The sequence below is a fragment of the Sardina pilchardus genome, chromosome 1, assembly GCF_963854185.1.
Source record: "Sardina pilchardus chromosome 1, fSarPil1.1, whole genome shotgun sequence".
In the NCBI taxonomy this organism is placed as follows: Eukaryota; Metazoa; Chordata; class Actinopteri; order Clupeiformes; family Clupeidae; genus Sardina; species Sardina pilchardus.
Genome location: NC_084994.1, coordinates 22,756,311 through 22,771,310, shown reverse-complemented (window position 1 = coordinate 22,771,310; position 15,000 = coordinate 22,756,311). Strand labels below are relative to the sequence as shown.

The 15,000-nt window shown below is 44.1% G+C and overlaps 2 protein-coding genes across 2 annotated transcripts in view; one reads left to right on the top strand and one right to left on the bottom strand.

Moving 5' to 3' along the window:
* The window catches only part of LOC134084945 (long-chain fatty acid transport protein 1-like), a 24,850-nt gene extending 15,667 nt beyond the window's left edge, over positions 1-9,183 (top strand). Inside the window, exons 7-13 of the mRNA XM_062539912.1 lie at positions 774-883; positions 2,107-2,316; positions 3,120-3,246; positions 3,785-3,922; positions 4,219-4,383; positions 5,279-5,425; positions 6,266-9,183. Of these exons, the coding sequence (XP_062395896.1) occupies positions 774-883; positions 2,107-2,316; positions 3,120-3,246; positions 3,785-3,922; positions 4,219-4,383; positions 5,279-5,425; positions 6,266-6,423 (1,055 nt within the window). The 3' untranslated portion in view covers positions 6,424-9,183. The remainder of the gene's footprint in view (positions 1-773; positions 884-2,106; positions 2,317-3,119; positions 3,247-3,784; positions 3,923-4,218; positions 4,384-5,278; positions 5,426-6,265) is intronic.
* A 2,872-nt stretch (positions 9,184-12,055) lies between these two features.
* Positions 12,056-15,000, bottom strand: part of LOC134077378 (E3 ubiquitin-protein ligase TRIM35-like) — a 3,481-nt gene continuing 536 nt past the window's right edge. The window contains exons 2-4 of the mRNA XM_062532949.1: positions 13,732-13,827; positions 12,383-12,613; positions 12,056-12,079 (exon numbers count right to left, since the gene is read on the bottom strand). Coding sequence (XP_062388933.1) covers positions 12,056-12,079; positions 12,383-12,613; positions 13,732-13,827 — 351 coding nt within the window. The remainder of the gene's footprint in view (positions 12,080-12,382; positions 12,614-13,731; positions 13,828-15,000) is intronic.

Genomic DNA, 15,000 nt, shown 5'->3' with positions numbered 1-15,000 from the left:
GCACACACACACACACACACACACACACACAGACACACACACAGACGCATACGTACACACACACACACACACACACACACACTCATACTCACACACTCACACTGACACACTCACACTGACATACATACACACGGACACACACACACGCGCACACACACACACACACAGAGACACTAATATACACACACGGACACATACACACACAGACACAGACACACACTAATATGCACACACTTGTATACATAGGCATGTACACACACACACACACACACACACACACCCTTGTTTGTTGATCTGTTTTGTCCGTATCTGTACACTTTCAGTGAACGCTCCTCCTTTTTTACCCTCATATGGCCCTTTCCCCTTTCCCCTTTTCCCTTTCTCCCCTATCGCTCTCTCTCTCTCTCTCTCTCTCTCTCTCTCTCTCTCTCTCTCTCTGTCTCTCTCTCTCTCTCTCTCTCTCTCTCTCTCTCTCTAGCATTCTGCTTCTCTTTTTTTTATTTTATTTTTTATTTGTGGCACAATGGACTGTCTGTCTGCCTGTTGCGATATCCTGCATCTGAGTCACTTCATTAACACATAAAACTTTTCACACACAAAACCCCCCCCAAAAAAAACAGTATCACATATCATGGCCACTGCATCAGGAATGCAAATTGGCCAATGAAGTCTCTCCATCTGTCTTTTGGTTGCCCAGGCAACGTCACAAGGGGTGGGGCCGTAGCACTAGCTGACCAATGAAATGGCTTCTTCCTCCCTCTGGTGTCCCCTAGGCAACATCATGGGGGTGGGGCAGTGCCTGCTGCATGGACTCACCGTTGTGGTGAAGAGGAAGTTCTCCGCCAGCCGTTTCTGGGACGACTGCGTCAAGCACAACTGCACAGTGAGTCTGTCAGCCAATCACACAAGCCCATCAAAGGGGGTTGGTGGTGGGTTTGGTGACCAATCCCTGGCCTGGATAGAAGATGGGCTGTTTTCAGGGAGATGAGTAGGGCTGTGTCTGAAACATACTGTAAGTACACACGCTGGGCATTTGTGCACAGTGTGCATTTTCCGAAAGTTACGTCAGAATAGACTGTCCGAAAGTCAAGCGCTCTTACTAGATGGGTACTTTGTTTGGCGTGATTTCCAAGCGTGCATCCATGCATCTTTTTTGGCCTCAGATATCCCATAATCCATTGCGCAGCGCAGGTCAAGCTCCACACGTCATGCAAATTGTCAACACACCCCCCTCCCCGAGTCAGGTGACGCCAACTAGTTAGTACTGTCCAAATGTAGGTAGGGACGCATACTGTGGAGCAAGCTAACTGAGACGCTACTGGAAAGAAGGTACTATCCAGCGTGCACGCTTGTCTTTTGGACACAGCCTAGGTACCCTGTACTGACTGGTGGGACTCATCATCATCACTGACACTATTATGCTATATATGTCCAGTAGGTGGCACTGCATGACCACTTTGCCTCAGTCCCCAAGTGGGAAACATCCTCAGATAAAACAAAAATCTGTTCTCAGATGTTTCTTCAGGATCATGGAAAGTCAGGGATTTTTGTTATCATATTTGGGGTGAAGTCCTGGAATATTATAGGCAGGGATCTGATGGCGATTTGGATTTTGCCCTGTAACTTAGGCTGGAAACCTGCACATCTACAGTATAACTCCTGCTTCCTGTCCAGTCCACATCTTCTGGGTCCAATCACAAACTATTCAAAAGAACCACCCGGACCGTTGGTCTGATTGGTTGAAGGACTATCCAAAAGCGTACAGAGTCATTTGAACTATGCCATTGATCATGCCTCTTGTGCAGTAGAAATAAAGCGCAGACTCCCCAGACTAATTTTCAGTCTTAAAAGATTGAGGTTAGTATGGTGATAGCCAGTAATGGAATTTCTGGAATATCATGGAATTTTGGTCTTTTCCAGATCTATTCCAAACATAGAAAGTCAGGGAATTTGATCTGTCTCTCTCTCTCTCTCTCTTTCTGTCCCTCTGTCTGTCTGTCTCTCTCTCTCTCTCCATCTTCCTCCCTCTCTCTCGGTCTCCCTCTCTCTCGCTCACCCCCTCTCCCTCTCCCTCTCCCTCCCCTCTCTGTCTCCCTCTATCCCCAGGTGGTGCAGTACATAGGCGAGATCTGCCGCTACCTTCTCTCCCAGCCCGTGCGTCCGTCGGAGGCCTCGCACCGCGTGCGTCTGGCCGTGGGGAACGGCCTGCGGCCCAGCGTCTGGGAGGCCTTCACCCAGCGCTTCCGGGTCAAGCAGGTCGGCGAGTTCTACGGCGCCACCGAGTGCAACTGCAGCATCGCCAACATGGACGGAAAGGTCAGACGGGCCAAGAGGGAGGGAGACGCACGATAGCATTTCAGTGCAGCATCGGGGTTAATTGGCTAGTCGATGAGTGGGTTAATCGGCAATTATTTTTGTGATCGATATTCAGTTTAATTGTTTATTTCTTATATACACACACACACACACACACATGCTATAGTTGATTTGATTATTTATTTATTCATTCATTTTTTTATTTGAGTGAATTTCTAGTTTATTTACTACTTCATGACCGTAAACAAAATTGACCCCAAGAACACCAATGTAACAAATATTTGTACATGACATTGGAAACATACTATTGTGCAGATTACTCTGTTGTACCCTTCAATTAATGAGGAAAAGTCATGAAACCTGAAGCAAAACAAAAAAAGTGAACCATATATTTTATGATGTTAAACATTGCTTGGGGTCAAATTGACCCCAAGGATGACATGAGGGTTAAGGAACCACTGACAAACTCTTTATTACTCTAAATTATTATTATTTTTATTTGTAACTATTCCTTGACATTGTAAAGGTGGGGGCATGTGGCTTCAACAGCAGGATCCTGTGCAGCATCGGGGTTAATTGGCTAGTCAATGAGTTGGTTAATCGGCAATTATTTTTGTAATTGATATTCAGTTTAAGTGCTTTTTTGTACTTCATGACCGTAAACAAAATATATTTGGTGGACAAAACCAGGCATTTGAAGTGATTTCAAGATTTGACGTCTTCTTGAACTTAAGGAAACACTGACAAACGCTTTTTGAATAACTATTCATTTTATTTTTCACTATTATTTTGACATTGTAAAGGTGGGGGCGTGTGGCTTCAACAGCAGGATCCTGCCCGGCGTGTACCCTATCCAGCTGGTGAAGGTCAACGAGGAGAGCATGGAGCTGGTGCGCGACAGCAGGGGACTGTGTATATCGTGCAGACCAGGTGCATTGAGCTTAATGGGCTAATAGAGCTAAACAGGCTAATAGGCTAACTGAACTAAACTGAACAAAATACCATGCCAATCTCTAGGTATGGTGAAGGGTGTGTGATGATGTGGGGCAATTTTAGTTCTAAAGAGGTCCTAAGTGGCCTTTAAAAATGAAAAAAACTGCCTGACCCTATGTTAACCCTATGTATTAAATTCACATAGGGTTACATAGGGGTGCCAACATTTTTGACCCCAGTATTTTGGGAAGAACATTTATTTATTTATGATACATTATTCATTTACAAAGAAAATTGGTGTCCTTAAAGGTTGTATCTTCATTGTATTACTTAAGCCATTACAGTCAATTTCCAAAAGATGATTTAATATTCCTCTTTTTAGTCAACTTTAGCATGGGTGCCAACAATTTCAACCATGACTAGATTGATCTGTCCAATGTTTTGAAAATATGACACTAAAGGGGTAGCTAGTTTAGCCTTAGGAACGTAACGAACCGAGGCCTAAGAGGAATTCTTCCATGGTGCTCCTGTACAGGGGAGCCTGGACTGCTGGTGGGGAAGATAAATCAGCAAGATCCTCTGCGGCGCTTCGACGGCTACGCCAACCAGGACGCCACCAATAAGAAGATCGCCCACAACGTCTTCAAAAAGGGAGACTCGGCTTACCTCTCAGGTAGCTTGCTATTATTTACACATTATTTATTTTTCTTTGCCTTTTTTGCTGTTAGTTGTTTTTTTTTGTTCTTTTTCTTGGTATCTGAGTTTTACTGACTTTTACCGTTCATTCTTTTTTCTCTCACACATCACACATACTTTCTTTATCTCTCTTCCTCTCTCTATCTATCACTTGCTCTCTTAACTTATTTTGTATTTCTTTCTTTCTTTCCATCTTTCTCTCTTCTCTCTCTCTCTCTCTCTCTCTCTCTCTCTCTCTCTCTCTCTCTCTCTCTCTCCTCCCCCCCCCTGCAGGTGACGTGCTAGTGATGGACGACCTGGGCTACATGTACTTCCGGGACCGCAGCGGCGACACGTTCCGCTGGAAGGGCGAGAACGTCTCCACCACGGAGGTGGAGGGCACCCTGAGCGGCCTCCTGGGCCAGACGGACGTGGCGGTGTACGGGGTGCCCGTGCCAGGTAGGGGACACTCCGCTATCTCCCCCCCCCCCATCATCATCGTCCAGATGATCGGATTGTGAAATTGTACTACTGACCCACATCACAGATCGCAGTTTCAGTCAAAGTCCCCCCACTTGGCGGCCATCTTGGTAGTTCACTTTCAGGAGTTATAAAGCTTTTTTTTGTACCTATGGGGAAGATTTTCAATGGGGAGGCGAACAGCACTGTCATATTGGCGTCTTAGACTTTACAGCCATCTTAACTCAAGTAGGCCTATAGGCGAATGGATTGTGCTGAATGCAATTTGGATTGGGTCAAATTGTGAAATTGTACTGTTATTATTTATTAATAGTACCCAAGTACTGTTATTAATTATACAGTTATTATTGGCAGTTATTTTTCCTATTCAAGTCAATGGGGAGGCATACAGCAATGGACGGGATATGTGGAGAGACCACTGTAATATTGGCGTCATAAACTAGCCCCATGAGTTACTGTGGAGGAGTGTTTGAGTGCTGTCTCTCATTAGAGAGTCTCTGTTTAATAATGAGTTTTCACCTGTTTCCCCCTTTATCGTCCCTTTTCACAGCCATCTAACCTCGAGTGTAGTCGACTGGATTGCACTGAATGCAATTTGGATTAGATCAGATTGTGAAATTGTACTGACCCATATCGTAAATCAGAGTTTCAGTCAAAGTACCCCCACTTGGCAGCCATCTTGGTAGCACACTTTAGGCAGTTATAAAGCATTCCATGGGGAGGCATACAGTAAGGGGATATGTGTGGAGACCTCTATATTGGCATTAGAAACTAACCCCATGCATTTCTATGGAGGAGTGCTGCCTCCCGTTAGAAAGTCTCTGTTTAATCCGAGTCTTCTTCCCCCTGTCTGCCTCTCTGCTGCCCCCTGTAGGAGTGGAAGGGAAGGCCGGCATGGCCACAATCGCCGAGGCCACCGGAGGCTTCGACTGCGAGGCCTTCCTGAAGGAGGTCCAGGCGGCGCTGCCCCCGTACGCCAGACCCATCTTCCTGCGCCTCTCAGCGCAGGTGGACACCACAGGTGAGCCCGCCCCCTACCTGACCACATAACAACGGCACTTTTCTGATGCACGCTCAACTTTTCCTGTTTTATGTAATTGATGTCTAAGAACTGTTTTTTGACGGTGGAACAAAAGGTTAGCCAGCCCTACCTGACCACATAGCAATGGCACTTTTCTGAGGCACGCTCAACTTTTTGTGTCTTATGTAATGAAGAAACTGTGTCTAAGAAACTGTTTTTGACGGTGGAACAAAAGTAATTTCCATGTGGTGATGTGATGATGATGCAGTGAGGTATTGTATCTTTTTGAATGACCAAGAGTCTGACAGTGCCGCTAGTCTCTTGTTCATAATGTCACTGTGCAATCAGAAAAACTCTCTCTCTCTCTCTGATTCTGCCTTTTTCTCGGACTTTGTTCTTCCTACCTTTTTTAATTGTTTCCTTTCTTTATCTCAACAAGCTATACGAAATCCTAATATAAAAAGACTATTGTTTTCTTCTCAAACCAGACACAATCGAGTAGTTTATACTAGATGCTGTATAGGACATTTAAGACTTAGTCATGACTTTCTATTGAGTGGCTAGGACCTCCATTGTGCCAATTTTGTAAAATGCCCCCCGTCAGTGAAACATATTTTATTATTTTGTCCTGCTCTGAAAACTAAAATACGACGATTTTGTTGTCAAAAGTCTGTTTGATGTTTTTAGTAAGTAATTTCTTGCTAGAATTTATTTTTAAAAACTTCTTGAACGTGCATAATGTTTTGGCCATTAAATATCTTTGTTGCTGAAGTGGCCTTTCATTAAACAAACAAACAAACAAACAAACAAACAAACTAACCTTCATTGTCTCCTTCTCAGGAACCTTTAAGATCCAGAAGACGCGGCTTCAGAGGGAAGGATACGACCCAAGGCACTCCGCCGACCGGATCTACTTCCTGAACAGTCGGGCAGGGCGTTACGAGGCTCTGACTGAGGACCTTTATAGCGCCATCACAGAAGGAAGAGTGTGCATCTGAGGCTGCCCTGCAACCCTCTGGGGTTTACAGTCACGTAGCAAACTAGTTAGGGTAGACCGAGATCTGTGTCGACGGACACACAGATTGTAATGTGTATGCAGAGGCAGACAAACTGACTGACTGATAACCAATCCCACTTATACTAGGGCGTGGATGGATGGAGAGAGATGTTTTGATATATAGATGTCTGAATGAATGGCCAGATGGAGATATGGACGGATGGATGGATGAATGAATGAATCATTGAATGAATGAATGAGTGTAGTATAGAGAGGTGTTTAGATTTATAGATGTGTGAATTAAAGGGCTAGATAGAAATATGGATGAATGAACTAATGAACGGGTGGATGGATGGATGGATGGATGGATAGAAGGACCGCAAGACTGACCCCTAAACTGACAAATAGACCAGCGTAATGTTACTGATGAACTGAGGTAAACCCACGGGCTTGACTGACAAATCTCATCGTAAGCACACGCGGATGAACAGGTAGACGGACATGTTGACAAGTAGACTGACTAGAAGAGCTGGGTGAACACTGTCCGTTGGACCGACTGGTAGATGAACTCTGAAACACGCACACAGAAAGAGAGAGAGAGAGAGAGAGAGAGAGAGAGAGAGAGAGAGAGAGAGAGAGAGAGAGAGAGAGAGAGCGAGAGCGAGAGAGAGAGAGCGTCCTGCTTACTCCTGTCTGTGTGGCAGGGTAGTTGGGATCTGGGGTGCTCTGTGTAGTTGCGTTTGTGTGTGGTGGAGGGATTATGGAGCTGGGGGTGTGTTGGAGGGGTGGGGAGGTGTAGAGCACAGACTGGAGATCAGCACAGTCTGTACACCGATCACCAAGCTCCCCTTTCCTGCCACTGCAAAGTAAACGGCTCCACTACCGGCTGTTAAGAAAAAAAAGCTCTGTTCTCAGGTCTCTGGGAATCCATGCTGTGAAGATATTTGTTGTTGAGCCCAGATAACTGGTGACTCCGAGTCTGATCTGGCACCTTAAATGGCTTTTGGTTCGGCTCTGATCTGGCTCTGCACTGGCCCAGGTCTGGCCCTGGTCTGGCTGGGTCTGTTAGCTCAGAGTTAGCTGCTATCTGGGCGGAGAATACACATAGGAGGATGTGTGTGTGTGTGTGTGTGTGTGTGTGTGTGTGTGTGTGTGTGTGTGTGTGTGTGTGTGTGTGTGTGTGTGTGTGTGTGTGTGTGTGTGTGTGTGTGTGTGTGTGTGTGTGTGTGTGTGTGTGTGTGTGTGTGTGTGTGTGTGTGTGTGTGTGTGTGTGTGTGCGCGTTGGTTGGTCCGTGGGATGATGTACTGTACATCTTTCCCAGCTGAAGTTGGTCAGATGTAGCCATTGGAGGAGATGTTCACGAAGTAGAGCCGTGTCACTGTTATTTCACTTTTACTTTATTTTATTATTATTTTATTATTCTATTAGTGCCGTGTAGTTGTTTTACTTTTATTTAATTAATGCCGTGTCATTGTTATTTGCCTTCATTTTAATATTTTATCTTTTGTTAGCTTTCCACTGGCACTGAAACTCAACAAACACTAGACACTTCAGAGGTAACTGCGATCAGCTGTCAGTGATCCTGGTGTTTTACGTAGTCGACGACAAGCTTGATATATTAAGCTACATCTGACCATCTTAGGCTGCGTCAGAATAATGAACAAACATGCAAGCAAGCAAAAACACTGAAAAAAAACCTGAAAAAAACTCCATTTACAACTATACTCTCTCTTCTAACATAGCTATCTGCACTGATCTTCTATTGTTAGCTTAACTCATCATTAGCCTAGCTTCACTCGTTGTTACTGACTGGTTAACATGCTACTTAGCAACAGGATCGCCTGCTACTGTGAATGGCATGACTGCAAACGCTATTCACCAGGTGTCTGACTACTAATATGTTTTAGCAAAAGCACTCAGATTGATATGCTGTATTCATAGGTCAAAGGTGAAAGGTTGTCTAGTGGTTTGTTGGTTTGAAGGGAAAGACTGTTAATCGCAGATAGGGCAAGACTGAATTGGATGTACTGTAAACCTCAAGCTGATCTATGCTGACTAAGATGTTACTGTTACTGTACTAATGGGTGATTTGGGGTTTGTGTGTGTGTGTGTGTGTGTAAGAGAGAGAGAGAGAGAGAGAAAGAGAGACAAAGTGTTTGTCTCTCTCTCCAGTAAAAGGTTAAAATGCATGTGTGTGTTTTGAAGAGTAGCCTGTGTTTATATGTGTGTGAGAGAGAGAGAGCAGAGATGTTATTTCAAAAAGTAAAAGTAAAACACACATATCCCATCAAAATAAGCTCAACCCATGTCACCTGATGCTGCTGTGTGAACCAATCACAACGTCTTTGAACCACACTCCGGTCCAATGAACAAAAAGAAAAAAACACTACACACTTTGAATAGAAGAATAGACAACTATGCCTTTAAAGCCTACCTTACACTGACCAGATTTGGGAAAGACTCTTGAAAGATTGTAGTCTTTTGAGTAACGCTTGAATGAGGGGCATTAGTTAAAAGACTACAATCTTTCTCAAATCTTCTCAGTGTAGGGTAGGCTTAACACACTATGACAAACCCAGAAGTGCCTGACTGTAAATACTGACAAAGTAGTGAATCATTTTTGCCAGTAACTGGCAGAAGGACCCTAAAGCAGCTAACCCTTGAACCCTTTGAGTCTCTCCTTCAGGTTGATCTGTTTGTACCCTGTTGAGGAACCGGAAATAAATACTCTAACTCTTGACAACACAAGGAAACCATTGAGCGCTGTGTCAGTGTGAGCTTGTTTATTTCTGTGTGTGTGTGTCGTTTCTACTGAGCAAAACACTCGCGGGCTAGCTGAGAAAATAGTTGTCAATATTGCGTGTTTTGCCAATATTGAGCGTTCTGCTGTGGTGGTTCCAGTCCATCGTCTCATTCACATTTAGTTAGAATAATTATGATAACTTGAAATGTGCATCTCCGTGGAGACCCTTCACCATAGCTAGAGATTGGCATGGATGGTCCTTTTTCCAGTAGGCCTATTAGCCTGTTTGATTTGCATTGAGCTCAATGAGCATCAAACAGGCTAATAGGCCTACTGGAAAAAGCACCATGCCAATATCTAGCTATGGTGAAGGGTATGTGATGATGTGGGGCTATTTTAATTCCAACGGCCAAGGGAACTTTATCAGGATGCATAATATCCTCGATCCATGAAATAGCTGGCCTTTAAAAATAAAAAATCTGCCTGCCCCTATGTTAACCCTATGTGCTAAATTCCCATAGGGTTACATAGGGGGTCAAATACTTCCTTCCCCCTAGTATTTAGGAAGAACATTTATTTATTTACGATACGTTCTTCAATCACAAAGAAAATTGGTGTCCTTAGCGGTTTTATTTTGACTCATTTTTTGAATTAAGACATTAAGATCAATTGTCAAATGATGATATTATAATCCTCTTTTTAGGCAACTTTAGCATGGTATCAAATACATTTTCTCCTCACTGTATGTCTTTATTTCAATGACGACACAAAATCAATAGTTTACAGTGGCATGATCCAGTGACAGTCACGTGAAACTTATTTCTTTATTTCAAAAACGACACAAAATCAATAGTTTACAGTGGCAAGATCCAGTGACAGTCACATGAAACATATTTCTTTATTTCAAAGACGACACAAAATCAATAGTTTACAGTGGCATGAGGGCAACATTTGTCACACCTGAATCAGGAACTCCGATGGCCAAAAACTGAACACATGAACAAACTAAATTGACACACAAAGGCCACATTTATAAATTGTATACATCAGGGATTGGGCTCCTCTTCCTCAGACGAGGTCTGTGTGTGTGTATGTATTGTATGTCTGTGTGTGTGTGTGTGTGTTTATAACGTGTAATGTACACATCAGGAACTGGGTTTCTCTTCCTCAGACGGGGTCTGTGTGTGTGTGTGTCTACAATGTACACATCAGGAACTGGCCTCCTCTTCCTCAAATGTGGTCTGTGTGTGTGTGTGTGTGTGTGTGTGTGTGTGTGTGTCTACAACGTACACATCAGGAACTGGGTTCCATTTCCTCAGACGGGGTCTGTGTGTGTGTGTGTGTGTGTGTGTGTGTGTATGTGTCTTTATCTTTATAACGTTTAGTGTACACATCAGGAACTGGGCTCCTCTTCCTCAGACGGGGTCTGTGTGTGTGTGTGTATGTGTCTATCTTTATAACGTGTACACATCAGGAACTGGGCTCCTCTTCCTCTTCCTCTTCCTCAGTCTCGGCTGGCATGTCCTGATCCGGCGGCTGGAGTTCCTCCACCTGCACGTGGACTCTCTGCGGCCTCACCACCAGGGGGCGCTCCTGGCAGCTGCTCTCAAAGTACGGGTAGAGCGGCTCGGTGAGCCTGTGCGCGAACGTGAACAGCGGCGTGCCCCGCTCGGCGTCGCGGAACCCCACGTGCCCGGCGCCGCCGTCCACGCGCACCCTGACCACCCGCGGCCTCGGCGGCCGGCGACCTCCGACCCCCAGGGCCTCGCGCGGCGACATCATGGCGTGGACGACGCCGCCGCGCATCCCCACCGTCCACAGGCCCGCCTCCGGGCACGCCCGGAACTCCTCGCGCCGCTTGACGGACGCGTGGGCCACGCCCACCGTCCAGTCGTCGCCGCCGCTCCCGCCGCTGTTGTCGTCGTCGCCGCCCACCTCCACGTCCCATTGGTGGATCCCGGAGGCCACGCCCTCGGAGCCCAGGGCGGCAGGGTTGGGGTGGAAGCGTTCGGGGACGACGGCGGGGGGAGGCGGCACCACTGGGGGGCGCTGTGGAGCAGGGCTGGTGGTGGGGGTGGTGGTGGTGGGGGTGGTGGTGTCACTGCAGCAGATGGAGGTGAGATCGGCAGAGACGGAGAGGCGGCAGGAGGCGCTGTTTGGGTCCACACTCACAGGGTCTATGGGGGAAACACACAAGGAGATGCGTGAGTGTGTGTGTGTGTGTGTCTAAGTAAGAGTTTCTTTGTGTGAGTGTGAGAAATTACAGTAAGAATTTCTTTGTGTGTGTGTGTGAGTAAGAGTTTCTTTGTGTGTGTGTACATGTAAATGTGTAAATAACAGTTTATTTGTGTGTGTGTGTGTGCGTATGTGTATGTGTGTAAGAGTATGTTTGTGGGCATCTTTTTCCAAAATCACAGCAGCTGAGCAAAAAGTGTGTGTGTGACCGAGAGAAAGAGAGAAAGTCTACGTGTGTGTGTGTGTGTGTGTGTGTGTGTTTGTCTACAGTCACATGAGCTAAGGAAATGATTGCTGTTTTTTTATTTTGCTGTTGTCATATTATTTTGTCATATACCAACACACACAGATACTCACTATAAGGACAAATCTCCATTTACACACACACACACACACACACACATACACACACACTCAGTACTTACAGTAAGGACAGATCTCCTTCATCTTCTCCCAGACCCTGAACCTCAGGTTGCCCATATGTTTGGGGACCTCAATCAGGGAATCATAACTCTTCTCTGGGCTCTGCAGATCTTTCCATGTTCTTTGGGTCAGTCAAATCAAACACATGAACATCTCAATGAGACCCAGTTGAGGTCATGCATCATGTTGCAGCAACATGCACGTGTACTGTAACTTTGACCTTATTGGTTATCAAATTGGTTTGATGTTCAGTTTCTGTGTATAGAACACAGAATTTTACATTTGCCAATTAATTCACAGCTCATCGAGAGTACATGATTTTGATCATATTTTTGTTGTTGTTGTTGCTGTTGTTTTATTATTAATGTATTAGATACAAGAACGTACCTTTTTATAGTTTTCTCATAGTGCTGTTAAAAAGAAAGGTTTCTTTTAGAAAAAGTAAGTACTGGTAAATGTAATAGTAACCATTGAAACACTAGACAAGACTAGACGACTACCTGCAGAAATGAGATTTCATACTTAAAGCCAGTGAGAGATCAGACAAAACTAGACTACCTGCAGAAATGAGATTTCGTCCCTGTCCAACTCTGTCTCAAGGTCTTTGACGGTGTCTGCGAGCTCCTGAATCAGTTTGTCCAATTTCTCGGACTCCTCCTTCGCTCTCTTCCTCTTGCGCTCCTCCTCCTCCCTCACCATGGCGATGCGCGCCTCCTCCTCTCTCCTCAGGAACTGGCGAAGCTTCTCAAACTCCTCCTTTATCTGCGCCTCCGTCTGCACTGCCTGGCTCTACACAGGATGAACGTCATTAAAGGTGTGGTGACTAATAACATTAAAGGTGTGGTGACTAATATCATTAAAGGTGTGGTGACTAATATCATTAAAGGTGTGGTGACTAATATCATTAAAGGTTGGTGATTAATATCATTAAAGGTATGGTGACTAATATCATTAAAGGTGTGGTGACGAATATCATTAAAGGTGTGGTGACTAATATCATTAAAGGTTGGTGACTAATAACATTAAAGGTATGGTGACTAATATCATTAAAGGTGTGGTGACTAATATCATTAAAGGTGTGGTGACTAATATCATTAAAGGTTGGTGATTAATATCATTAAAGGTGTGGTGACTAATATCATTAAAGGTTGGTGACGAATATCATTAAAGGTGTGGTGATTAATATCATTAAAGGTATGGTGACTAATATCATTAAAGGTGTGGTGACTAATATCATTAAAGGTGTGGTGATTAATATCATTAAAGGTATGGTGACTAATATCATTAAAGGTGTGGTGACTAATATCATTAAAGGTGTGGTGACTATTATCATTAAAGGTGTGGTGATTAATTAGCCAGGAAAACCAGCGCCAACTGCTGGACGGCAAAATGTTTTGCCTGCATTTGGGTCTGGCCTCGGACCACTGTACATTTTGAAAACACTGCCCTGAATCTGGCAGATGGCAACTAAACCAATCACAACGCAGAGATGTGTTTTGAATCAACGCGGGCGAGGCAGAGGGCTCTGGGGCGGGGTTTTGAGGGAGCGTTGGCCTTTAGGCACAGACACGGTTTGAAAGACAACGGGTTGTGCTCATCAACAATGTTCCGTTGTATCCATTCATCGAGGCCAGACTAAATTAGACATCCAATCCATTTAGGCTGGTTTATCAGGCTAGTGATTAATATCATTAAAGGTGTGGTGATTAATATCATTAAAGGTGTGGTGACATTGCTAATAGTGAAGTTGAAGTATCTGCATACTGTTTCTGAGTCTGTGATCACAAAGGGGATCTTCTTTATCTTTTCTGTTATTAACTACTTAATTGTAAAATAAGCATACATCAGAAACATGCAATACCTGCATAATTTGGTTTAAGGACATTATGATCTTTGATTACCAGTACCTGTATATGTTGGGTGGCTGACTGACTGGCTTCTTTTATAAGGGGATGATTCCAAGACCTCTCCTTGAGTTGAAGCACACACCTCTCTAGCTCCCCCTGTTGGTCAAAAACAGAACTGAAATTCAAAGAAATGGGACATCTACTGTAGCTTGTCTGATGTGGAGTGGCAATACATTCCACAGTTTTCCACATGACAAAAATGCAAACACACAAACTTACACGCACAACCTCAGTGGCATTGTACAGGTTAGTATGCAATGCATAGACACACATATATGCACAGCAGGTTAACACATGCACTATTACTATACATATCAACTTACATACACATTGTGCGTGCAGCTTGGAAGTAAAGTTTGACATATTTATTGGGGCCATGACATGTAACACTATAGGCATATTTCATTTCACATTTAGAAAATAGTATGTCCACTTCAGTCAGAACCCCCACTAAGTGTTGATTTAAGAATAGTTTTTTTGGTAACACTTTATTTGATGGGGTCTACATACGGGTGACGTAACCCTCATAAGAATGACATGACACATGTCATGCACATTAATGACACATTATTGATGTTTATGACTGTTGTCATAATGTGTCATTTGGATCTTGACAGGTGTCTTTGACATTGGCAGGTTTTTGACATTCCAAGAACCAAATGACACATTATAAACATCAATAATGTGTCATTAATGTGCGTGTGTCGTGTCATTCTTACGACAGTTACATGTCACTCTTACAGTATGTAGAAAATAAAGTGTTACCCAGTTTTGTTCTGTTTTTTTTAACTTGAGGTCAGCATCACACATAGAAAACAGACACAGCCCTGCAAGTTTTGTAATGATTTAAATATCTTTTATCTCGTCTTCCACAAAGTTAAGTTCTTTGAGTAAGTCAGGTTTTTTTTTTTTTTTTTGCATGTGATAAAGTGAACATCTACATGCTGTCTTTACCATCTATAGAATCTGTTTATTTTTGACATCATTAACAGGAACATGCATTAGTCATACCCCCTCCTCACTTCGGTAAGAACATACGGTACGGTACAAAAAGAACACATGCCTCCAAGGACATATATACAGTACACTTACAAACACTGAGAGAAACACACACACACACACACACACACACACACACACACATACACACACACACACACACACACACACACACACATGCATGTTAATAAGACACTGGGCATGATATTACACACCACGTGCAACATCTTGGTATGCATGGTATGGTGTGTGTGTGTGGCTGTGTGTGTA